At 52.8% G+C, this 24,586-nt stretch overlaps 9 protein-coding genes across 9 annotated transcripts; 6 read left to right on the forward strand and 3 right to left on the reverse strand.

Annotated features, from left to right (window-relative positions):
- Positions 1 to 1,536: 1,536 nt before the first annotated feature.
- Positions 1,537 to 4,538, forward strand: BZA70DRAFT_143311 (putative ras GTPase-activating protein sar1). Its single transcript, XM_064909651.1, has 2 exons — positions 1,537 to 2,245; positions 2,337 to 4,538. The coding sequence occupies exons 1-2, from the start codon at positions 1,922 to 1,924 to the stop codon at positions 4,464 to 4,466; spliced, it is 2,454 nt and encodes an 817-aa protein (XP_064768849.1). The 5' UTR covers positions 1,537 to 1,921; the 3' UTR covers positions 4,467 to 4,538.
- Positions 4,539 to 4,610: 72 nt separating this feature from the next.
- BZA70DRAFT_266929 (uncharacterized protein) lies at positions 4,611 to 5,814 on the reverse strand (the record flags this gene model as incomplete). The annotated part of the gene is made up of 4 exons (XM_064911064.1): positions 4,611 to 5,243; positions 5,296 to 5,337; positions 5,399 to 5,669; positions 5,750 to 5,814. 4 exons carry the CDS (start codon positions 5,812 to 5,814, stop codon positions 4,611 to 4,613), a joined length of 1,011 nt encoding a protein of 336 aa, XP_064768850.1.
- Positions 5,815 to 5,905: 91 nt separating this feature from the next.
- BZA70DRAFT_142847 (Alg9-like mannosyltransferase family-domain-containing protein) lies at positions 5,906 to 7,837 on the forward strand. The gene is made up of 2 exons (XM_064909644.1): positions 5,906 to 6,226; positions 6,290 to 7,837. The coding sequence occupies exons 1-2, from the start codon at positions 6,092 to 6,094 to the stop codon at positions 7,652 to 7,654; spliced, it is 1,500 nt and encodes a 499-aa protein (XP_064768851.1). The 5' UTR covers positions 5,906 to 6,091; the 3' UTR covers positions 7,655 to 7,837.
- Positions 7,838 to 8,585: 748 nt separating this feature from the next.
- On the forward strand, positions 8,586 to 12,093 carry BZA70DRAFT_277140 (ras guanine nucleotide exchange factor domain-containing protein). The gene is made up of 2 exons (XM_064912403.1): positions 8,586 to 9,271; positions 9,366 to 12,093. The coding sequence occupies exons 1-2, from the start codon at positions 8,882 to 8,884 to the stop codon at positions 11,715 to 11,717; spliced, it is 2,742 nt and encodes a 913-aa protein (XP_064768852.1). The 5' UTR covers positions 8,586 to 8,881; the 3' UTR covers positions 11,718 to 12,093.
- On the forward strand, positions 12,094 to 14,919 carry BZA70DRAFT_277141 (cobalamin-independent synthase). The gene is made up of 3 exons (XM_064912404.1): positions 12,094 to 12,202; positions 12,271 to 12,584; positions 12,665 to 14,919. Exons 1-3 carry the CDS (start codon positions 12,166 to 12,168, stop codon positions 14,615 to 14,617), a joined length of 2,304 nt encoding a protein of 767 aa, XP_064768853.1. The 5' UTR covers positions 12,094 to 12,165; the 3' UTR covers positions 14,618 to 14,919.
- A 1,886-nt stretch (positions 14,920 to 16,805) lies between these two features.
- On the forward strand, positions 16,806 to 18,407 carry BZA70DRAFT_237582 (uncharacterized protein; the record flags this gene model as incomplete). Its single annotated transcript, XM_064910419.1, has 3 exons — positions 16,806 to 16,948; positions 17,021 to 17,328; positions 17,380 to 18,407. 3 exons carry the CDS (start codon positions 16,806 to 16,808, stop codon positions 18,405 to 18,407), a joined length of 1,479 nt encoding a protein of 492 aa, XP_064768854.1.
- Positions 18,408 to 18,475: 68 nt separating this feature from the next.
- On the reverse strand, positions 18,476 to 20,045 carry BZA70DRAFT_143178 (uncharacterized protein). The gene is made up of 2 exons (XM_064909648.1): positions 18,795 to 20,045; positions 18,476 to 18,738 (listed from the first exon to the last, which is right to left on the reverse strand). Exons 1-2 carry the CDS (start codon positions 19,893 to 19,895, stop codon positions 18,544 to 18,546), a joined length of 1,296 nt encoding a protein of 431 aa, XP_064768855.1. The 5' UTR covers positions 19,896 to 20,045; the 3' UTR covers positions 18,476 to 18,543.
- Positions 20,046 to 20,628: 583 nt separating this feature from the next.
- BZA70DRAFT_266935 (uncharacterized protein) lies at positions 20,629 to 23,001 on the forward strand (the record flags this gene model as incomplete). The annotated part of the gene is made up of 3 exons (XM_064911065.1): positions 20,629 to 20,676; positions 20,752 to 20,907; positions 20,980 to 23,001. 3 exons carry the CDS (start codon positions 20,629 to 20,631, stop codon positions 22,999 to 23,001), a joined length of 2,226 nt encoding a protein of 741 aa, XP_064768856.1.
- Positions 23,002 to 23,469: 468 nt separating this feature from the next.
- On the reverse strand, positions 23,470 to 24,560 carry BZA70DRAFT_310305 (uncharacterized protein; the record flags this gene model as incomplete). Its single annotated transcript, XM_064914916.1, has 1 exon — positions 23,470 to 24,560. The coding sequence occupies exon 1, from the start codon at positions 24,481 to 24,483 to the stop codon at positions 23,470 to 23,472; it is 1,014 nt and encodes a 337-aa protein (XP_064768857.1). The 5' UTR covers positions 24,484 to 24,560.
- Between the last annotated feature and the right edge of the window lie 26 nt (positions 24,561 to 24,586).

Here is a 24,586-nt window from a genome sequence, read left to right on the forward strand (position 1 = left end):
AGTCTGGGAAGTCGTGACCCGGATTGACCGATTGCGCAGCGAGCAGAGTCGGATCAAAGAAGAAAAAAAGCAAGACGAGGCCTATAAGCACAGCAGAGCACGGCACATAGAAGATCAATGTCCAGAAACCGAGGGCGGTTTGGTGAAGAGCCGGGGAGGGGATTAGGAGAGGTTGAAGAAGAAAAGGCAGAGCGGCGGACGGGTGCTGGAAGATCAGGTTTAGGGCGAGACTGTAACCTGGGCTCACCTCGAATCAAACTCAAACTGTGCCGTAGTTATGGCTGCCGATCGATCGGTGTGATGGGGAGAATAGAGAGGATATAAAGAAAAAGAGAAAAAATATAGAGAATATATAGAATATATATAGAAGAGATATATAGAAGAAGAAGAAGCAGAAGAAGAAGAAGAAGGTGCAGCGCAGAACTGAAATCCCTCTTGGGTTTCATTAACCACCCAGGCTAACTTCCTCTGACTATCGTTCGGCCTCAGCGTACCCGTCTGCCGTCCAATTAACCAGAACGAGGAGCTGTCTGAGTTCTCGAACGCTGCTTCGGTCGTTCATTGTCTTGGTTATCTGCCCTGTTCTGTCTCTGTGTTCTATCACTGACGTAGCAACTGCCCCGACACCGGCATCGGCCCGACAGTCCTCCTCCTGACGACCGACTGCTTCGCCGCCTCCTTTCTCGTCAACAACTGCTGTCTGCAGATTAAACTAGCGGATCCCATCCGCTGACGGTCGAGCGAGAGTGCAAGGGTCATGCAGTGAATAGCGTAGACTAGAGATTGGTTGGTTCGCTTTATTCGTCTCCATTCGTCAGTGTATATGAGCTTATCGGTTACCTACTCTACTTTGCTCTGTCAATTAACTTGCCGTCGGCAGTCTGTTTGTAGCTGGAAAGATCCATAGCTTTCTTCCTCTTTCTTTCTTTATTTCTTAATTATTCATTATCAGTAAATATAATCTGTATTCTCCCAGGTCAACTCAATGACCTCATCACTCATCGTAGTCACCCACCCACCGTACGCACTCAGAACCTCAAAGTCACAGAGTGGGTCTTTCGTCCTCTCAATCAACTTTTCTCGGCAGTTCGCAGTATTCTCTCTAAATCGTCATCAAAAATATTCTCCTCTTGTTCAATATCCTCTCTAGCTAAGTCTGTTCGTTTCTCGTGTGTCTGTTCGTGCCCAAAAAACCTCCTCTTTGTGTGTTCAGGTAACTAAAAAATAGCAATCTGCGGCGGTGACTCGACTCAACCTGCTACTTGCAAGTGCTCCTGCAAGATCTCGCACTTTATCCAACTTTGAATTCTCTCGTCTTAGTTCGAACCCCACAATCTGCCTTATTTATATTTCAAGCCCCAGAACAGTTGCATCCACTGCCTTTCCCTAATTATAAAATATTAATTTCAATTATCCAATGTCTTTTCTTATCTCAAAAAGCCTTGACCGTGCTAGGTTTTCGAGTTCTGGCGCTTTGATATAGCCCCACAACTCCCCGAACCTGCCAGACCAACCATCGCCGACCCCAAAATAATCTACCAGACTCATCTCCTCAATTTCCTCGAATTACTCTCAGCCAGTACAGCTCACTACTTCTCTAATCTCTAGCTAAAAAAATGGTTGATATTCAACCCCCCTACATCACCGACCACGTGCTCAGGAACAAAGTTTATGCGGAAAATCGATTCTCCGAAAATGATCGCTTAAAGCAGAGCGAGCCCAATGTGTTTTGAATTTCGGAAGCTGCAGCACCTGCATCATCTTCCTCGCAGCCTCGTGATCCTACCTCGTCCGGCCCCTATTGCCCACCCTGCTTCTCCTCCATCTCCCTTCCTCCTCTTACTCTTTCTCTTCTTCCTGTATCTCTTGTTCCGACTACTCCTCTGCCCTTCGCTCCGTCGTTGCTTTGGCTCCGGAGACCATGGCTACTGCGGCCCAACATGCCTCATCTCCCGTCCACTCTCCCGTCCCCTCCGTCGCCAGCCGGCCGACTTCCAGATACGGCAGCGGCCAGACACAACACCGCTCAAGCAGACACTCTGCCGCTGCTTATTCAATCTCACTGACCGCCTCCGTCGATGACTCCGATATCGACGACGATCTGGCGCGCGCGCAGGCCAGACTTCGTGAGTTGAAGGCAAAGATATCGGCTCAGTCAAAAGAAAACTTTCTACTTGAACGGGATGTGCGGAATCTGGACTCGCGAATCGCGCTTTTGATTGAAAACAAACTAGCATCTGAAGAGGTATGCCTCGCTCTATCTTCTACGTCTCTATGACATACTATGCGTTTTTGTTGCCTTTCCACTGACTTGTTCCTCTGCGCTGTTTCGATAGTCTGAACCCATAGGCATCACAAATGAGGCTCGTGAAGGCAGTCTGCCTGACCGCCGCAAACTGGATTTCTACAGCAACTTGTTTTTCATCCTCCAAACCGAACCACAGTACATCGCCACCCTATGCACCCTCCTCTCAATGTCCGAAATGGATTCCTTTCTACAGACTGTGATGTTTACAATCTATGGCAACCAGTACGAGCAGCGGGAAGAGAATCTCCTGCTTTCAATGTTCCAATCAGTTTTAGCATACCAGTTCGAAAGCACCACGGAATTTTCGTCGCTGCTGCGGGCAAACACACCAGTTTCTCGCTTGATGACTACCTACACCCGCCGCGGCCCGGGCCAGAGCTATCTGAAATCAGCACTAGCTGACCAAATCAACTACGTCAACGATCACGCCGACGTCAACCTTGAAATCAACCCGCTGAAAATATACGACGAGGTCTTTCAAGACGCGCTGCAAGCCGCGCACGGAGACCTGTCGGCAGTCGGCATCCCTCGCGTGGTGTCCTCCGAAGTTGCCGCCGCGAACGAGCGCGTGCGGGAGATTATGCGTCCACGGGTTGAGCTTGTGCAAAAAATAACCGGCTCATTCTTTGCAAAGATCACAAGCAGCCTGCACCTGGTACCCTACGGAATCCGCTGGATCTGCAAGCAAATTAGAGCGCTCACGCGGCGGCGATACCCAGCCACCGAAGAATCTGCGGTGTGCTCCTTGATTGGCGCGTTTTTCTTCCTGAGGTTTATTAACCCCGCGATAGTCAGTCCCCATTCATACATGCTTGTCGAACGACAGCCGGGAGAGCGGCCTCGGCGGACGCTCATCCTGGTAGCCAAGATTCTGCAGGCGCTCGCGAACGATCCCGCGTACGCAAAGGAGCCGTATATGCTGTCATTTGCTGGGTTTGTGGACGACAACAAAGCACAGATGAACAAGTTCCTCAACGACCTCTGCGAAGTTCCGGATTTCCACGAGTCGCTCGAGTTTGACAGCTACGTGGCGCTTTCGAAAACAAACCTCGAGCTGTCGATTACCATCAACGAGATCCTGAGTATGCACCAACTCTTAGAAAAACACAGCCACGCGCTCAGCTCGGACAAGCGGTCACGGTTGAATGTGATTCTGAGGGATTTGGGACAAGCGCCGCCGGTGCTTCCGCGGAAGGATAACATCACGATCGCACTGCCTCTGTTTTCTCGCTTCCAGTCAGAGATTGAAGAGCAGGGTCAGAAACTCGATATCACAGCAATAGATTTGCTTCTGACCGAGGCAAAATCCGTCGTCGTCCAAATCTTGAGATCTGTGCCTGATAGTCATGCAATCGCACACCGACCGCTGGACCTAAAGCTCATAGCGCAGTTCGCTGCTTCGGATCCGTCGGATCAGTCTATAGGATTGAAGGGATTGCGACTACTTTCTCTGTCTGAAGATCTATTTATACACTACGAGACAATCATCCGGGAAGAAGCGCGCTCGCCCAAAACCTCACAAGACGAGGAGGACCAGATAGATTACGAAGTACGCGCGCGCTCATGGCAGCTTTTCGAAGACATGATTGTCACGCTTTCGTCCGAGATCGAGGACGAACTAGCGCAGCTGGGTTCGCTGCGCGAGAAAGTCGCCAGCGATATCTCCAGCCTCGAGTCTGTGCTTGCCACAATCTCCGAACATAACGTGTACCTCAAGGGCCAGCTCGCGTCATACAACTCATATCTGACAAACGTGCGCCTGCAGTCCGGCGCGCAAAAGTCGACGCTGGCCGATCGCCGCGGCGGGGGACTGCTCGACTTACACGGCAAGTCTAGCAAGACGCAAAAAAGCCAGTTACTGGGCCCCTATAAATTCACCACGCAAGCGATGCAAAAAGAAGGCGTGATTGCAGTCTACAACGTGCCCGAGCAGCGCGTGCGCAATCTGTACTTTATGGTGCATTCGTCCATGCCGGGGAGTTTTACGATCGGGCTGCATTACAAGGGAAAGAGCAGTACGCTGATTGAGCTAAATCTGAAATTGGACGACTTGTTGGAGATGCTTAGGAGTGAGATCCATTTGTTGGATTTGGAGTATGTCAAGATATATGTGCCGAAGATGTTGGAGTTTCTGCAGAAGCAGTTTAAGCGCAGGTAGCCTTTGTACAATAACGAAATTAAACTATTTTTTAATCAAATAGTTTCTCAACCATTAATCAATTTTTTTAATCAAATAGTTTCTCAACCACTAATCAAATCATTCCAAAACACCCAAACCAAAAGAGACTTCAACAAAAATAGCCTACGACGCAGTAGCCTTGGCCAGCGCCTGCTCCGAAAACTCCCACAACTTCCTCGCCTCCTCATCGTCCGAGCCAATGCTATTCAAAGGCTTCGGGAACACGCTGCTACAGTAGAAAAATCCCGCCAGAGGGGTCTGCGGTCCGGGGTACATAAACACCTTTTTGATATTCTCTGTGACCACGCGCTTGTCGGTTGCAAGGAACAGCGCGGTTTTGACGCCGTCGTCGAGCGGGACGCCGCACAGCCAGGCGTGCCTGGAGCCGATATACTGCATCCATGACGGCAAAGGCGAGGTCGAGAGGTCAAAGATGTGGGTGTACACCAGGCCCGGATGGCACGCGTTCACGTAGATATTCTTGTAATCCTTCAGCCGCTCCGAGAGTTCGCGCGACAAGTACACGTTTGCGAGTTTGGACCGCGCGTAGCGGCCCATCATTTCCTGAAGGGTCAGGGCAGACCAAGAGGACTTGTATGTCTTGGTGACGTCGGAGTAGTCGATCTTTGTGGCTCGGTAGTGGATCGTCGAGGATTGCAGGACGATCCGGATGTCGGACTCCGGGTGCTCGGTTGCGGTTTTCTCAATCAGTGGGAGGAGAGTGGTGATGAATGCAAAATGACCGAGGTGGTTTACCTGTAGACGTGTTAGTTCAAAGTTGATGCCTCAATTATCCTGTGGATCTTACTCCAAAGTTGCGTTCGTATCCATCTGGTGTCAGCTCGGATTTCTAAATGGCAAAGTAATTAGCATGTGACATGTACAAGACAAACGCAGCAAAACTCGCGCACAGTAGCACCCAACCCAGCATTAGCCACCAAAATATCCAGCCGACTCTCAAGCTTCATGAAAAACTTTGCGGCCGCCACAGAGCCCTTCATTGTCTCGAGATCAAGCTCGAGAAAGAGCAGGTTGTCGTCGAGTCCGTCGACGTCGCTTAGCGCGGCTTTGATGCGCGCGATCGCTTGCTCCGCGCGGGCGGGCGACCGCGCTGCAATGTAGACCTTTGCGTGCTTGCGGGCAAGTTCGCGGGCAATTACTTCGCCTAGACCGGAGTTGCCGCTGTGGGGGGAGAAGAGAGAGTAAGTTGGTGTTAAGGCGGAGGGAAGCATGTGAATGAAGCTCGGCAATGGCGGACGTACCCTGTAACGATGGCGACCTTACCGGACAGGTCCTTGATATCATCAAAAGTGAATCCGTATGACATTTTGAGACGTTCTTGTGTTTTCAGGCTGGTCTCTGTGCAATTGCAATGTAGGCTGGTCAGACGACAGCAGAGGTGGAGGAGGATGCCGGCTAATCTAATCGTAGTCGCGAAACGTTAATTAGAGCTGCTGAAGTTGAGTACGAAACCCTTCGACGCACTTTCCGGAGACGTGTCAACCCAGCAGAGCTGAACAGGAAGCCAGACGCGCAGGTTTGTTGATTGCGATCAATTGCCTGACGGACGCAATCAGAACCTGGATGGGACTGTAAGGACTACGATGGACTCTCTGGACTGGCTTTTTTTGGTCTTGGTGATGGCGCACTTGTATGTGTCGCCGTTCACGAAGGTCGAAGAGTCGTTCAATTTGCATGCGATCCACGATATGCTGTTCCATGGATCTGATATCGATTCGGTATCGTCTAATTGCTTTTGCTATATGAAGAATATGAGGTGAATGCTAATAAGACTGCTGTAGTACGATCACCGTGAATTCCCAGGCGTTGTCCCACGAACATTTCTCGGGGCCTTGGTAGTAGCCGCGATCACGAAGCCATTACAGCTCCTCGTTCCTCTACGGTCAAAGTTCGATCTCCAACTAATAGCCCGTGGCGTGCTGGGACTGATCAATTGGTATTCTGTGGTTTACTTTCGCGGCTGCATCAGACGCGTGTTTGGCAAGACCACCGCGTTCTGGTTTGCTACGTTCCAGTACTCGCAGTTCCACATAACATACTACGCGTCGCGGACGCTGCCAAACATGTTTGCGTTCCCGCTGACGATGGTTGCTGCTGGTTACTGGATCACGAATCGGCCGCGGCGGACAATTGCAGTGATGGCGTTCACGACGGTCGTGTTTCGATCAGAGTTGCTGCTGTTGATCGCGCCGCTTGCGCTGTCGGCTCTAGTGCAAAGGCGGATATCGGTGTATCATTTAGTTCTCGCTGGTATTGAGGGCGGGCTGTTGGGGATGACGCTTTCGATTGCTACAGATACCGTGTTTTGGAAATTCCCGATCCTGCCCGAGGCCTACGGATTTTATTTCAACGCGGTGCTGGGCAAGGCAGTAGCCTGGGGCACGCAGCCATGGTACGCCTATTTCTGCAACCACGTCCCCAAACTGCTTTTGAACCCGGCCGCGGTGCCATTGTTTGCCGTCGGTCTGTTTTTCGAAGCGCGCCGGATTGGGATGACCGTTGGGCCGTATCTGGTGTTTATCGCGCTGTACTCGGCGCAGCCCCACAAGGAATGGCGGTTTATCGTGTATGCGGTTCCGGTGCTGACGTTGACGGTTGCGTTGGGCGCGAGCTGGATTAGCAATCGGATGCGGAAGGGATACGTTTACTTGGGCACGACGCTGATGCTGGTGATTTCGGTTGCGGCGACGCTGATGCTGGCGGTGGGAATGCTTGCGATTTCGTCGGCGAATTATCCCGGTGGACATGCTGTGATGGCGATGCATGGCGGGTTGGAGCAGTCCGGTCTGGGAAACCTGACTGTGCATCTCGATATTCCGACGTGCATGTCTGGCGCGACGCTGTTTACGTTCACGCGCGAGGACATCGAGTATGACAGAACAGAGGACGAATATGAGCTGCGGGACGTTGCGCCGGACGTGTCGGTGATGGTGACGTTTGACAAGCAATTCCCAGAACCGTACCCGGCGTTTGGCACCGCGCGCGAGTGGGCGTTCAAGGGCAGCGTGAAGGCGTTTGCGGCGATGCAGGCGCCGTGGGTCGCGCTCGGGCCTAGGTTTTGGGAGACGGAGGAGTGGTGGAAGCAGGTTGTGCTGGTGCAGGACCGGGTGTGGATATACGTGCGGAGGTCGGTTTTTGAGAGCTAGTGAAAACGAGCTAACGGCCAACGGTGGAGACTGTTGTAAAGTTTTGTATATATGTGACAGAATTGTGGCTATTACTTAACGGTCAGGCAACCATGGCTATGGATGATGAGAATCACCGAGATCTATGAGAAAGAAGGAGATCTGAGATAGAAGGAGATCTGAGATAGAAGGACGATATTTTAGATACCAGGAATAAGGACGCTTAGCGAGGAGGCGATGATTTTCGAAGGGTATCGGGTAAGGGCACGAGGCTAGGTTAGAGAGGATCGGGAGCCCTGGCCAGCCACCGGGAGGTACCCGACCGGCGTAAGGCCAGGAGTAAAACTGACATCAGCTTTGGTAAGGAAGGAGGTGTCTGTGGCGCCATGCAACGGTGGCGAGGTGATCGACAGAACACACGGATCACCCACATGACTGGGACGACAGGGCCGGCGAGACCGCACAGACGATGGAGGAGGGTTGGATGGATGGCAAAGACACGGAGGAAGGACGTGAGACAGGCTGAGCACACGGCATCTGCGACGACGAACGGGGTGGAAAAGCAAGGGATGAGTCTAAGACAGGACGCAGGCAGTTAGCCAGCGTTAGCCAGCGCTAGGTTTGCAGGTCGAGGAAGAAAGAGTTTGGTATCGGTCCAAGGCTGCGGGAGGGCGCCAGGGCTGGCAGGCAGACGAAGGAAGGGGTCGGCAGCAGCGATGCAGAAGGCCCCCTGGCAGCCAACAGCCGAGACTGGTGGTTTACACTACAGGCACACACTCCTGGCACAGCGTAGACTTCACCAAGCAGCAACAAGCAGCAGCAGGAGGAGTACAGTCGAGATAGGTCGGAAGGCGGTGATAAGAGCAGGAGCAGGTGATAAGCGAGCGAGCAGAGCGCACAACCAGAATTCAAAAAATCGAAAAAATAAAAACAATTTAATTTTACTTTGGTCCCGGTCTTTGCACGCCCCGCACTGACCTGCTCACCACCACCTTCCGACCTATCTCGACTTTACTCCTCCTCTGCTGCTGTTCCAGATATTGTTCTGCCGCCACCGTCTTTGTCTTTGTCTTTGTTGCCACCTGCTGCTTCTTCTTTATCTCTATCTGCATCTGCATCTTCATCTCCATCTGCATCTCCATCTCAACCTCCCTCCCGCGTCTATGCCTCGCGTCTCCCGCTAGCTGCCTCCGCCACCCCTCATCACCCTTCTCCCCCTTCGGTCTCCGCGTCCACCTCCACTACGCTATGTCGACCTCCTCCTCCGACGCGTCTTCCGCCTACTCCGCAACTCCCGTCTACGCGTTCCACCCTTTCCTCCGCGCAACCCACCCTTTCGACCCGTCCTCTACCTCCTCTTCCACCTTCTCGTCCGCCGCCGACGGCTGTCTCGCCTTCGAAGCTGGCGAAATCATACTCCTACACTCCTTCCACTTTTCTGGCTGGGGCGATGGAACCTCGCTTTCTTCTGGCCGACGCGGTTGGGTGCCGTCCAACTACTGCGTGCCTTACGACACTCTTCAAATCAGACCACTGCTCGCTGCCGCGCTCACCGTCCTCACTGGTCCGTCTATGGACTCTAGCCGTGATTTCCAAATCGCTGCTACCACCCTTGTATCCGGCATAAGGTCTTTGCTTGTACGTATTTTTATTCTCATCTCACTCAACTCCTGCTATCTTCACCGGTCGCTGCAAGTGTGACAAAAAGTCTAACGGTTTTTTTCTTCACCAGGACTCGGTTGGATGCCTAACCCGCGACGGCGCCGCCCTGCAAAAATCCCAGGAACTCCGCCGCTCTCGCCGCCGTTTGCTCACCGAGGTATCTGTGATGATCTCGTGCGTGAAAAAAGCCAGTATCGAGTTCAACAGCCTGACCGCAGAGATGGTCTCCCTCACACACAAAATCGTCGTCAGCGCTGCAGATTTTCTCGCCATCTACAATGCCAAGGAGGCCGCGAAGCGGTACTCCGACTCCCTCCCCTCGCTCGAATACGCTTCTTCTGAGAAGGACGACGACGTCAGGGTCTATGACCGAGAATCGAAGCGCTCGTCGTTTGCCGAAGACGTGTTTGAGTACCAGCCAGTTTCTGCCCTCGCGCGGCTTAATTTCTTGTACGACGCCCTCCTCGTGCGCCTGGGAGGGTTTATCAACAGAACTTTGATCGATGGCCGGTCGCCGGCGAAACTGCTGGTTGCTATCAGACAGGCTGTGCATGCCGCCCGTGAGTTTCTTGCTGTGGTCGAGACGATCAGCGCGCATGCGTCACCGGTGATCTACAGTCTTGAGGAAGCAAAGGAGACGATGTATCAGCGCATCACGATGCTCGTTGCTTCCGCGAGAGACGTCGTGGGTGCCGGGACTGATCAGCAAGCAGTGCTGATTGAGACCCAGACGCTAGGTATTGCAGTCACAGAGTGTGTGCGTTCTGCAGGTGCTTGTCTTGGAAGATCAAAGTACGTTATCGACCGCGTCGGGGATTTTGATCTCGAGGTTGAGCGTCAGTATCTGAATTTCCAGATCAGATCGCATGCCGATAACCTTCAGCGGTCAAACCGAGGGCCTGCATCTGCCGTCGGGCGAGTGTGCGACGAAGACCCGACTTTGGCGATGTCGGCTTTAGCACTAGCCGAAGCTGAGAAGCGTGCTGCGCTTTCTTCGGAAAACGAACACCGCGTGAAGCGCACGCCTCTGCAGGATCGGATAATCTACAACTCTGACGGACAAGTCCAGGGCGGCTCAATCGAGGCGCTTGTGAAGCATTTGACGGCGAACGACGCAACCCCCGACGTCCTGTTTGTTTCTTCGTTTTTCCTCACCTTTAGATTGTTTACGACGCCGGTTGCGCTTGCGCAGGCGCTGGTTCATCGGTTTGCATCGCTGTCGCCAGACGAACCAAATCTACTGGCTGCGCAACTTCGGGTTTACAATGCGTTCAAGGGATGGATGGAGAGTCACTGGCGGAAGGAGACAGATAACGAGGCGCTGCCTATCATTGTCGATTTTGCCAACGGCTCGCTCAAGACGCAGCTACCGTTTGCGTACCGGCGATTGCTGGAGCTCTCGCAGATGGTTGTCGATATAGTGAATCCTCTTGTTCCGCGGTCGATGTCGAAACTGGGGATCAACACCTCGTTAGCGATTCTACTTCCAGATTCGTCGAGCGTGCCGACGCCGATCGTGAATAAGCTGCACCTTGCTATCCTTGCCAAGAACGTCCACGGAGGGGGACCGCCTCCTTCGATTCTGGACTTTGATCCGCTTGAGTTTGCGCGGCAGATTACGATCAAGGAGTCGAGGCTGTTTTGCCAGATCACGCCTGAAGAGTTGCTGGGCCAGGAATTTGCAAAGAAGTCGGGCAAGAGTATCGCGGTTAATGTCAAGGCTATGTCGTCGTTATCCACCGATCTGGCCAACTACATTGGCGAGACTATTCTGGCGGGCGACGTGCCGCTCAAGTTCCGCATGAACGTCATCCGTCACTGGATCAGAGTGGCCGAGAAGTGTCTCGAGCTGAAGAACTACAACTGCCTGATGGCGGTGACGTGTGCGCTCCAGAGCTCTGTGATTCTGCGACTGAAAAAGACATGGGAGCTGCTGCCGCCGCGGTATCATGCCTTGTTTGCCGAGCTGAAGAGCATTATTGTGTACGAGAAAAACTACGCGTCGTACAGAACGCTGCTACGCAAGCAGATTGTGCCGTGTCTTCCATACCTGGGGGTCTACCTGACCGATCTGACGTTTGCCGACGAAGGCAATTCCGACTACCGGATATTCCACCCAGACACCGAAGATGCGTCGCCGGTGATCAATTTCGACAAGCATGTGCGGTCGACGAAGATTATTGCGGACCTGCAACGGTTCCAGGTGCCGTATCGTTTCCAGGAAGTGCCGGAGATCCAGGAGTGGCTGGATGTTGAGATTGCGCGCGTGCACGAGATGTACCAGAAGGATCAGCATATGCTGTACCGACGGAGTTGCTTGGTAGAGCCGCGAGTTGGGGCGCCTAATGGACGGTTTATTGCGGTGGTTGGAGATACTGCGATCAAGGAGGGCATCAGCTGGAATGAGGAGATAAAGAGATGAGGGTGCAGTATATGGATGGCTGGCGTTTTACATTTTGATAATCATTTATAGTCATTGTTGAATAACTAATATCTTGGATATGTTATAATGTTGAATATCTTGAATACTCACCAGCATTTTATTGCCCGATCAGGTCGATGGTCCATGTGCGCGCACGAGTGGGCAGAGGGTCGCGCTCAAAACGGGCTAGCGTGGCCTGACGTGATTGCACGAATACTGTTTACTGTCTCCCAAATCGGGCTTAGCGCAGAAGAGCCGAGCCCGCTCCGTATTCGGAATTTAGAGTTTTGTACTCCCCGGGCGCAGATTAGGGTTTTTCTCCTCCAAAAATTTTTCAGAGAGAAAATTATAACTTTGGCCCGCTGCTCTTCCTCCTCCTCCTTTCTCTCCTTCCCCATAAGCCAGCTTTTTGACTTATTCCCTTACTCAATCTACACATTCATACAAAATGGTTCAGTCAGCTGTCCTTGGTTTCCCCCGTATCGGTATGTTTGTCTTCTTTTCTGTCTCGCAATTGCAATTGCCCCTGCTAACCTCCTCCGCCCGCGCGTAGGACCCTTCCGTGAGCTCAAGAAGACCACCGAGGCCTACTGGTCCGGCAAGGCTACCGTCGAGGAGCTCTTCAAGGTCGGAAAGGAGCTCAGAGAGAAGAACTGGAAGCTCCAGAAGGAGGCCGGTGTCGACATCATCCCCTCGAACGACTTCTCGTTCTACGACCATGTCCTCGACCACTCCCTTCTCTTCAACGTCATCCCCGAGCGCTACTCAAAGTACGAGCTCGCGCCCATCGACACCTTCTTCGCCATGGGCCGTGGTCTCCAGCGCCCTGCCACCGACTCCGCCCCCGCTGTCGATGTCCCTGCCACAGTAAGTCTATCTCTTATCTGCTTGTTCCCTTGTTTGGTACGTGCGCAAGAAGCTCACACAGTCCCTTTCTCATCCTACAGGAGATGGTCAAGTGGTTCGACTCGAACTACCACTACGTCCGTCCTACTTTCTCCAAGAACGTCGAGTTCAAGCTGAACGGCTCCAAGCCCATCGACGAGTTCCTCGAGGCTAAGGCCCTTGGCATCCACACTCGCCCCGTCCTCGTTGGACCTGTCTCTTACCTCTTCCTCGGAAAGGCTGACAAGGACAACCTCGACCTCGAGCCCATCACCCTCCTCGACCAGCTCCTCCCCGTCTACGCCGAGCTCCTTGCCAAGCTCAAGGAGGCCGGTGCCGACACCGTCCAGATCGACGAGCCCGTCCTCGTCCTCGACCTCCCCACCGAGGTCCAGGCCGCTTACAAGAAGGCTTACGAGTTCCTTGTCTCCGAGACCGCTCCCAAGCTCTTCCTGACCACCTACTTCGGTGATGTCAGACCCAACATCGAGGCCATCAAGGGTCTCCCCGTCGCTGGTTTCCACGCCGACTTTGTCCGTGTTCCCGAGCAGCTCGACGACGTTGTCGCCGCTCTCTCCGAGACCCAGATCCTCTCCGTCGGTATCGTCAACGGCCGTAACATCTGGAAGTGCAACTTGGCCAAGGCCATTGACTTTGTCAAGTCTGCCATCGAGAAGGTCGGTGCCGAGCGTGTCATCGTCGCCACCTCGTCGTCGCTTCTCCACACCCCTGTCACTCTCGCCAACGAGAAGAAGATCTCTGCTGAGATCAAGGACTGGTTCGCTTTCGCTACCGAGAAGCTCTCCGAGGTTGTCGTCATCGCCAAGGCCATCACCGAGGGTGCCGACTCTGTTGCTGATGTCCTTGCTGCCAACGCTGCCAGCATCTCTGCCCGTGAGTCGTCCTCGATCACCAACGACCCCGCTGTCCGCGAGCGTGTGTCCAAGATCACCGATTCGATGATCACCCGCAAGTCGCCCTTCGCTGTCCGTCTTGCAGCCCAGAAGGCCCATCTCGACATCCCTCTCTTCCCTACCACCACCATCGGTTCGTTCCCCCAGACCAAGGACATCCGTATCATCCGTAACAAGTTCACCAAGGGTGAGATCTCGGCTGAGGAGTACGAGAAGTTCATCGAGAAGGAGATTGCCTCCGTCGTCAAGTTCCAGGAGGAGGTTGGCCTCGACGTTCTCGTCCACGGTGAGCCCGAGCGTAACGACATGGTCCAGTACTTTGGTGAGAAGTTCAACGGATACGTCTTCACCTCCAACGGCTGGGTTCAGTCGTACGGTTCGCGTTACGTTCGTCCCCCTATCATTGTTGGTGATGTCTCGCGCCCTGGCCCGATCACTGTCAAGGAGTCCAAGTACGCCCAGTCGATCACCAAGAAGCCCATGAAGGGTATGCTTACTGGTCCCGTCACCTGCCTCAGATGGTCGTTCCCCCGTGACGACATCCCGAACAAGATCCAGGCCCAGCAGCTCGCTCTTGCTCTTCTTGATGAGGTCCAGGACCTCGAGGCCGCCGGTGTCTACGTCATCCAGGTCGACGAGCCCGCTATCCGTGAGGGACTTCCCCTCCGCGCTGGTGCCGAGCGTGACGACTACGTCAAGTGGGCTGTTGAGTCCTTCCGTCTCGCGACCTCGGGTGTTGAGGACAAGACTCAGATCCACTCGCACTTCTGCTACTCTGACCTTGACCCCAACCACATCAAGGCCCTTGACGCTGACGTTGTGTCAATTGAGTTCTCGAAGAAGGATGACCCCAACTACATCCAGGAGTTCTCCGAGTACCCCAACCACATTGGTCTCGGTCTGTTTGACATCCACTCCCCTCGTGTTCCCCCCAAGGAGGAGTTTGTCCAGCGCATCAACGAGATTCTCAAGGTCTACCCCAAGGAGAACCTGTGGATCAACCCTGACTGCGGTCTCAAGACCCGTGGCTGGACCGAGACTCGTGCGTCGCTCCAGAACATGGTTGACGCCGCGAAGGAGTTCCGTGCCAAGTACGCCTAAATGGTGTGTTTGAAAAAAATATAATTATGATTTACGATGTTTCAACACTTTATCGTTAATTGTGAACTGATGGATATATCATGTGGATTCCGTACATGTAAGCGATGATTTCAACAATTTCGTTCAGTCAGTGGATTTATATGATTTTTCCAAACATATGTAGTCTTGCTAGCGTTTTTGTTATATTGCTTATTATTGTTTTACAGAGAGGAAAGGTTCTTACTTTTTCTACTCTTGTGGAAAAAAAAGTTGATTCGAGCAGAGAGCGAGTTTCAGAGAAAAAAAAAATTCTTTTATTTCTTCTATACTTCTCCTTTCTCTTGTCCTCTCTTTTTTCTTTTTTGCTTCCCCCTCCCCGTCCTTGCATTTCTGCAGTCATGAATATGCAAAGAACGATGTATTTTTGAAAGAAGATCCGGGTGTCTGGTGCAAAAGTTTTTGTATTGGGTTTTCATTTTCCTTTGTTGGTTTATGTACACTTTGTATTAATCGGGCATGCATGCGGTTTTTTGTATAAAATGTTTGGCGGCAGAAGGTGCAGTTGGGGCGGGGAATCAGAAGAATGATGGGGAGGGAAGTAAAAAGTGTTTTTCTATTATGGTATATCAGAAGCTGTCGGAGGGCATTATTGTTATATATATATATGTTGATGATGATGGATTTGATGGTATATTGTATATGTATATGGTATACGATTGTGTATACGACTTCTTTTGTGTTTTTTTGTTTTGTGTAGTTCTAGCAATGACAATTTAATAATCTTATGATGATTAGTAGATCCTGCTTGAGAAAGTAGAGGGGTGTTATCTGAAGGGGATGAGATAGACGATTACGTAGGGAGGATAACTTGTATATACCGCAAACAGTTCATTCATTCAACGCGAAACATTCATTCAACGCAAAACCAGGCCTTCAATTGTTCCAATAGATACAGTAATAATGATAGTAATATACAATTGCCCGCAAAAGCAAAACGAAGTCACCCGCAAGCCGTGCTGAAACCGTCTCGTCTCATCTCATCTCATCTTCCAGAGTGTGACTGCAGAGTTGATGAACGGATTGAATGAGGAAGGAGGTGACGATGTGAGAGAGAGAAGGGATTAGCCTAGTAGCAGCTCGTAGATTATAACCACGGTATTTATGCCGATTAAGGGAACTATGATGAGAGAAGGAGGGGGGGTTAGTCAGTCGGTTGATCGAAGCGGCGTGATGGAAGGGTGATGGATGGCATATAACGACCAGACCACACGACAGAATCAAGATAGAAGAAGAAGAGAGGACGTACTGCGCATGAGGGTGCGAACGGCAGATATGAGATTGATCAGTCTGTTCTTGACACTGGCTGAATCCGGGGCGCCGAAGCCGCCGTTGTCGATTTGTGCGGAAGACCAGCCGACTTGTTGAAATTAAGAAGGTTAGTATTAGATAGCGCAGAGAGATAAGCAGATGGAGGATAGATGAGGAGAATTGACGTACTTCGAGAGAGGAATCGGTCTTCGCTGAGGACAGCTATCGAGTTGATGAGCAGCAGTATCACTTTTAGTTATCGATGTTAGTCTTCCGTTCTTCACCAGAACCAACGCACTGCAGACTTCAACAGCAGTCGCAGTATCAAAAACGCACCATAGAACAAACGCCCGAGACCAAACATTGTGCAAGTAGTAGGAGCGCGAAAGACGGGATGCTGCGAAGGGCGCGAGTGTGGTGCGCAGAGGCGGCGGAGAGTTGAGCAGAGTTGACGTGAGCCGCACGCGTGGGTGGAAGTTCTGTGCTCCGAGAAGAAATCTGGATTCTGATATTCAATCTGTCGTCGGCAATTGGTTGTTTACTGGGTCGGAATAGCCATCGAGCGAGTGTAAGAGAAAACAGCGAGGGCTTTGTCTGCGTATCTGGCTGTGTACACGCGCCTCTGGGACCCTGCCTACCGATGGACAACCTGCAACCCACCCAAACTGCCACGTCGTCACTGACCTCGACCGCCAGTTTCTCAAACTACGTCCCCGTGTCGGCGCTGCCCAAGCCCGCGACCGTCAGACCTCCGCTGGGAACTGTGCTCTACCGAACATTCATGCCGCCTACAAACGCCAAGCTCGGCCGCCTGGCAATGGTCTACGCGTGCTTGTTTTTGATCTGCGCGACGACCGTTGTCGTAGGCACTTATCTGTTTTGCAAGACCGTCAGCGCGGTGATGGGATCGCGGCTGCGAAAGAAATCAGAGAGTATACGGCAGGAGATTATCAACGGATATTTTGCAAGTATCGAGGACGGAGAGAAGAAAGCAAAGGATCCGGCTGAGAGGCCGATTATTATTGGGTTTTTCCATCCGTATTGGTATGTCATTTCCTAGTCTTGCTTTGATCTGCTAGTTTTCTTTCTCGACGCAACGTACTAACGCAACTACAGCAACGCAGGAGGTGGCGGCGAACGCGTCCTCTGGACCGCCGTCAGCGCGACGCAACGCGAGCACCCCAACGCGATCTGCGCAATCTACACCGGCGACGTAGACGTGACGAAGGACGAGATCATGGAGAAAGTCTTGCAGCGGTTCGAGATCGAGCTCGAGACCAGCCGCGTGGTTGTCGTGTTTTTGAATAAGCGCATACTGGTGGATCCCAGTCGGTGGCCGAGGTTTACGTTGCTTGGACAGGCTTTGGGGTCGATTCCGCTGGTGTATGAGGCGATTTCGAAGCTGGTGCCGGATGTTTTTGTTGGTATGTGAAGATTTATTGGATTCTTACAAAAGTGATACTAATCGTATCTAGATACAATGGGCTACGCATTCACCTACCCCGTCGTTTCAATGCTGCTAGACATCCCCGTCGGAGCATACGTGCACTACCCAATGATCTCCACCGACATGTTTGACCAGCTCTCTCTCGTCCGGCAATTTCCCAAATACGTGTACTGGCGATTCTTTGCGCTCGCGTACGCGTTCGCGGGAATGTTTGCCGACATCGTGATGGCGAACGGCACATGGACGTACAACCACATCAGACGCGTGTGGTGGCTGAACAATCTCGCGCGGGTGATTGCCGACCGCTCAAAAAAGCTCGATTTCATGATCCTGTACCCGCCATGTGCGACGAAGGAGCTGCAGGCTTTTCCGGTCGACACGGTACGGCAGCCGATCGTGCTCTCGATCGCGCAGTTTAGACCGGAGAAAAGGCACGAGTTGATGCTCGAGCAGTTTGCGCGGTACGTCGAGCGCGTCGGGGGCGAGACGGAGGCGACGCTCGTGCTGATTGGGTCGGTGCGCGACAGCCGCGACAAGAAACATGTGTATGACCTGCGGATCCTGGCGCGCGAGCTGGGGGTCACGGATCGGGTGGAGTTTATTCTCGAAGCGACGTGGGACGAGATCAAGCGGTACCTCGGGACGGCGTCGGTGGGTGTGAACGCGATGTGGAACGAGCATTTCGGGATCGGCGTGGTGGAGTATATGGCTGCGGGACTGATTCCGGTGGTGCATAATAGCGGCGGGCCGAAGCTTGATATCGCGGTCGAGGTCGATGGCAAGCCGACGGGGTTTCATTTCGTGACTGAGAAGGAGAAGAATGAACGGAAAGCGGCGGATGATGGAGAGGAGAGGGAGGAGATGAGCAAGATGCTGTACCGTGCTCTGTCGCTGTCTGCGGACGAGGCGGTCAAGTACCGGCAGCGGGCGCAAAAGGCAGCGGACAGGTTTTCGGTAGAGAACTTTGAAAGTAAATGGCTTGAGCGGTTGCGGCTGTTGTTGATGCTGGAGCAGTACCGGCATATGGACCGCATCTCGCGAGGGTTTATTTCATGAGCAACTGTATTTTTAGTAGTAGACTCGAGTATGAATCTGTTTCTGATTCTAATTATATATATATATACAATTGACATCGCGTGAGCATTGTCGTCTATAATACAAGCCGAAAGGCACCTTCATTCTCATCTACAGCTCACGGTAATCTCGAGCTCTTCGCTAGTTTCAAGAGACTGTCTGCGTCGAGGTCCTTGATGATCTGGTGCGAATTCAGAGGCTTGTTTAGCGGGGTGGCTAGTTTGTTGTCTGGTACGAACGGGTAGAAGTGCCGCAGGTAGGCGTTTTGGAAGAGAGAGTAGAGGGCTGAGGCTAGCCAGTATACCGTGTACGACTGCAGAGCAAATTAGCTGGTTTGTACAAAAAGAAACAGGAAAAGGTGCAACTCACGACAGGGTAGAAGAATGCCAAGAAGCAGACAGAGAACGCGCCGGTTTTGGCAAACATTCCAAAAAACAACGAGATCGGTCCGCTAGGAGTTCCTCTGTAAGCAGCAACTTTTTCGCTTTCGATTCGGATACCCTCGAGATTGACAAACGTGGTAGCGGCGAATACCACTGGAAGGATAAAGAGCGGATCAGGTTCGCTGAGGTTCGAGAGCCAGAGAAGACCCTCGTTTATCTGATTTGCAGTGTCGCCCGAGGAAGCGACCATGTCTACTCGCATGCGATACTCGGCGACGCCGCGACTTCCAAAGAAGAGGATGAGCATCTGCGCGATGCCGACGGCAAAGGACTTTATGAAATGAACCTTGAACAGCTTTTGGGTTTCGGCGGCGTTATCCTTGACGAAGCTCATCATCGACGATCTCGCGAGGTCGCTTGAGACCGGCGCGGTGACGAACGCGTTGATCTGCTCGCGCGGCGCGGTCTTGAGCGGCAGCTCGGTTTCGAGGTCGAGTTCTTTCGGCAGGAGCTTGACTGCGTTTTTGCGCACGCCGGAGCCGATGACGGTCGAGATTGAGCGCGAGAGCATCGAGAGACGGCTTAGTCGTTTGCTGTTTTGTCTGCTCCAGAGGGCGACGGGGAGGGTGAGTGTGAGGCGGAGGAGGATGCAGGTTATTGGGATGACGGCGCCCCATGAGAGGCCGGTGAGGGAGTGCACGGTCTCAAAGATTTTGAAGGAGGCTTGGCCGAGTGGTTCGGTGTGGATGAAGATCCAGTGCAGGAGGTCTGTGAATTTGGTGCCGAGGTAGAGGAAGGTGTCTGAAGCGGAAGAGCTGGAGACGGCGGAGGAGGCAGAGGAGGCAGAGGAGGCGAATGCAGAGGGGGGGAGTCCGGGAGAAGAGGCGGTTATTTCAGTCAGAGTCGAGACAACTGTCTGGGAGGGGTCATGGGGGGCACTGCGGACGACAGAGGTAGTCGAGAAGGAGGAGGAGGAAGAGATGAGAGGGCGGTGGTTGAGCGCAGATGGGGACAGTCTGGCAGCAAGCAGAGCAGAGGGAGCAGCTCGCAGCCAGGATGTCTGTGTTCTCGTCAACAAGCGACTCATTGCGCTCTGAAGTGAATTGAGGGAGGACGAGGACGAGACGAGGACGATGGTGAGATCGAACCCGAGGTGAGTTTTCGAGGCGGATAAATTGAATTCGAGAAGGCGTCTTCGCGATGACGGACGCGTGAAGTGAAGTGATGACGAAAGCGCGGTTGCTTTGCGACCGCTGACAGCCTGGCTGGTGTCTCTGGTCTGCTGCTGAGCTGTAGATGTAGATGTAATGTTGAAGTAGTAGTAGATGTAGACGTAAATGTAGATATTATAGATAATCACAGCTTCTCATTCAATAATAGTTCTAACATCAGCAGATCGAGCAGCTCAGCCTAAAGTACTCGTCCTTTGTTCGCGCCGAATCGGGTAATTCCCCTCCCACCGCACCCTCAGCCCGGCCACGCGCAAAGAACAGCAGAAACCTACAAAACAGACCGCAGAATCTCCTCCAAACCAGCTCTTCTCTCACATATTCTCTCCAGACCCCCACAGACCCCGCCAGCTGCAGCGAGAGGTATTTCACGTGACATATCCATGGCTGTGGTGGCTTGTGTGGCGGTGCAGATACGAAATAGGGTTTATTCTTAATATATTCCAGAGGCCTTCGCTGCTCTACCGGTCGCCGCTTTCCCCACACGCTCGCTGCTCCTCCTCCGCGACCGCTTCTCGACCGCTGCTCCTCGACTTCCGCGGTCTCGAATCGATCTCTGGTTCTTTGCTCTGTTTTTGCCTGTTTATTGCAATGTCCTTCTTCAGATGGCGCGGCAGCAGCACCAGCAGTGGCTCCTCTGTACGCTCCTCCCCTCCTTCGTTCTCCTCAGTTCCTTCCATCCCGCTTGCTCTCATCTAACCATCGCAACTCTAGAACGCGCCCGCTGTGGGCTCTTCTCCGCAGAGAAACTTGGGCTACTCCACTCTCGCTGCGGGAAATCAGACTGACGCCGCGGGAAACCCGTTTGCTTCCATTTCGGAGCTGCCTGATCAAGGCGATGGCAGCGATAAGTTCTTTGGCATGGAAAACGTACGTTCTTCTTCTCTTCTCTCTCTTCTCTGACGATCGCTCTTTTTCTGACGATTCTGACGATCGATCTAGTTTGGATACACCTGCTACTGCAATTCGGTCCTGCAATGCCTCTTCTACTGTCGTCCCTTCCGCGAGGCAATCATAAACTACCCGCCCACTCGCACTCCTCGCAAACGACGCACCTCCGTCAAAGGCAACTCTCCCCATCCCTTTCTCCTCGCCCTCAAGGCTCAAGCAGAGCGGGAAGCTCTCGAACGTGCCGAAAACGGCAAAGCCGACGATAAATCCAAAAAGGGCACAAAGGCCAAGCGCAATAACTCAGTCATGTCTGTTCTCTCCTCGTCGTCATCAAACAGTGCGTCGAACGGCAACAGCGTCAGCTCGCCGAGCTCAGGTACAGTCTCGTCCTCGCCCCCACTCTCAAGAGACTCCGGAATGCTTTCCCCCGGCACCAACGGAAACCCGCCATCACTCTCTCCGCAGCCTCTCAACTCCAACTCCCTCCCCCTCCGCGGCGACGACTCTGCGACCCCCGAACAAAAGAAAAAAGCCGCACTGATGAACGGTCCGATTATCAATATGGATCACAGCATGAACGAGACCTACGGCATGCAGGAATCCCTCTTCACAACACTAAAAGACATTTTCGAAGCCATGGTCGAAAACCGATCGCGGACCGGCATCGTGTCGCCCGCAAAACTGGTCGAGGTGCTCAAGCGGCAGAACGAGATGTTTCGGTCGTCGATGCATCAGGACGCGCACGAGTTTTTCAATTTCTTGCTCAACGAGGTCGTCGACAATGTCGAGCAGCACGAATTCCAACTCGCCGCCAAAAACCCTGACTACACGCTCAATACGCGCTGGATCCACGAGCTGTTTGAAGGCCAGCTCACGTCTGAGACAAAGTGTTTGACGTGCGAGAACGTTTCCCGGCGAGACGAGGCCTTTCTCGATCTCTCGATCGATCTCGAGCAGCACTCGTCTGTCACGTCGTGTCTTCGCCAGTTCTCGGCTTCAGAGATGCTGTGCGAGTCAAACAAGTTTCACTGCGACTGCTGCGGTGGGCTGCAAGAGGCCGAGAAGCGAATGAAGATCAAGCGGCTGCCAAAGATCCTCGGACTGCATCTGAAACGGTTCAAGTTCACAGAAGACATGCAGCGCAACGTCAAGCTCTTCCACAAAGTCGTCTTCCCGTACCATCTGCGCCTGTTCAACACCACCGACGACGTGCAGGATCCAGATCGGCTCTACGAGCTATACTCGGTCGTCGTGCATATCGGCGGCGGACCATACCACGGCCACTACGTCTCGATCGTCAAGACCGAGCATGCGGGCTGGGTTCTGTACGATGACGAGATGGTCGAGCGCGTGGACGATGACTACGTGACCAATTTCTTTGGCGACAAGCCCGGTCTTGCGTGCGCCTACATCCTATTCTACCAAGAGATCTCGGAGGCCGACTACGAAAACGCAAGGCGCTACGGTAGCGCGTCGGCCGCGACCACGTCGGCCATGGACAGCGCCGAGCTCGCGAGAGTGATCACAAACCCGTTTCTTTCCTCGTCTATCCCCGAGAAGCCAATTGTTGAGAATAACAACACGACGACGACTGCCGCCGCGACTGGAGGTACACCGCTAGCGCCGACGCTATCGACGCCACCGTCGACGATTTCGTCATCAACCACGCCGATCTCGTCCGCGAGCTCTGCGAGCTCTGCCGCGGGCCTGACGAACCCCGTGCTGGCAGCGAACGACTCGCAGCGCAAGCTTCTCGCGACGAAGGACGTCAGTCCGCCGTTGTCCACCACCACGACGACGCCGAGTAACGCTACCACCAAGAAATCGCCGCCGCCGCCACCGCCGCCTCGGAGGGGAAGCACGCCGCTTGGAGCGACTGCGCTGGCGAAGAGTAATTCGGTGCCGGTGGGTGCATCGCCGCCGGTGACGATTAACGAGAAAAGCGGGGGTAAGGAGATGAAGGGGAAGAAGGAAGGATCGGGCGGGTTGTCGCGGTTCAGGAGTACGTCGGGGTCACAAAACAACAAGCGGTTTTGGAAGAAGGATAAGGAGAAGGAGAAGGAAAAGAAGTGAGCGGGTTTTGTTTATCCATTTGTGTTCTTTCAGTGCAGGAATCTTTGGTTTTTGTTAAGTGTATGCCATTAGTTATTCGTTGTATGTTTTAATTTGCATTGGTTTTTGATTATATCGCCGCCTCGGTACCTCAAAAGATAACCTCCAGTTTTATGATTGTGAATAGTTATTGCGTGCTTTGCTTGCTTCCTTACTTGCTGTAATTCTTCTTTTTTCTCTTTGTTGGTAAACTATCATTTTTGTCGCTTGTTTTGTAAGGAGGAGAGAGACGTTCGTTTATCAGACAGACTTTGCTTGCTTGTATGTTTGTATGTATTGTAATGTACTTTGAACAGTGATTTGCTCAGTGGTGTTTATATATAATTGATTGTTTGAATAGCTCCATCTTCTTCTCTGTTTATTCAAACCTCAAGAAAGTATTTATTGATATAAATCTAGATATGCATGATCCAGTCCAGCTGGACAAATCTATTCTGCAATAACGACATCCACGCCTGTAGACCCCCACAGCGCAGACAAATCACGCAGATCAGAAACCGTGAGTACCCTCCCCCCTGCCGACAGCGTAACCTTTCTCTCCTCATCAGACTCGGGTTTATCCATCGACGAAGAGGGAGATGGTGAGGGGAGACGGGAGATGAAGATACCGCCCCAGGTGCGCAGGTCGGGAGTCGAGAGTAAAGGCGCGATATCCTTGTCATATTCGTCGCCTATATGCCAATACGCAAGGCCGCGCGCGACAGCGATGGCGTCGTCGTCTGTCTGTGCTGCTTGTTGCTTGGCGGAGGGAGCAGCAGCAGCAGCAGCAGCAGCAGCAGCAGCAGGAAGCAATTTGGACTCTGCAGCTTTGAAGATTCGGGGATCGGGTTTATCGAAACCGATTTCTGCAGAAAGAATCACGTCGTTGTCGTTCGCAATCAAATATCGCGCGTCTTCTCCTTTCTGATTCTGTTCGAGAGGAGGAGGAGGAGAGAGGATTCCTAATCCCCTGAGGATCGTGCGCGAGCGCGAGTCTGAGTTTGAGATGACCCCGATTTTAGGCGGGGAATTATTCCTCAGCAGCGTTGATAGAAAGGGGATGATGTCGGGGTAGACAGCGTACGCTTTACTTGAATTGAAATTCTCATAAACCTCTCTCGCGAACCGATCTGTGCCGCCGTCATCCTCCTCGACGGTGGTAGAAGGGCAAAACCCGAACGTATCCTTGATGACTGCGATCCACCATTCTGTTTCGCCGCCGGCGTAGTTCGGATGACTTGCCGCGCGGGCTTTGTATGCTTTTTTGAAGTTGAGGTTGATCTGTGCTGCTGAGAGCTCTGGTGGTGCGCTGTTGTTGCTGTCGATGTCGTGACGCAGCAGACGCGAGCGGTAGTCGTTGTATAGATTGGAATACTGCTCGGACACGGACGGGCTTGGGATGTAGATTGTGCCGTACGCGTCGAGAGAGATTATTCTCGCTGGCGGTAGCTTCAGTCGCGGCATTGCGTTGCTCGGGTATGCTGGAGGTGGGTTGGGAGGAGTTGATAAGATGAGCTTATTTTCTGTGTTGACGATTTACCGTTTATGGTATTTTTCGTCGATATTG

Source organism: Myxozyma melibiosi (assembly GCF_037950935.1).
Source record: "Myxozyma melibiosi strain Phaff 52-87 chromosome Unknown BZA70scaffold_4, whole genome shotgun sequence".
NCBI classification, from domain to species: domain Eukaryota; kingdom Fungi; phylum Ascomycota; class Lipomycetes; order Lipomycetales; family Lipomycetaceae; genus Myxozyma; species Myxozyma melibiosi.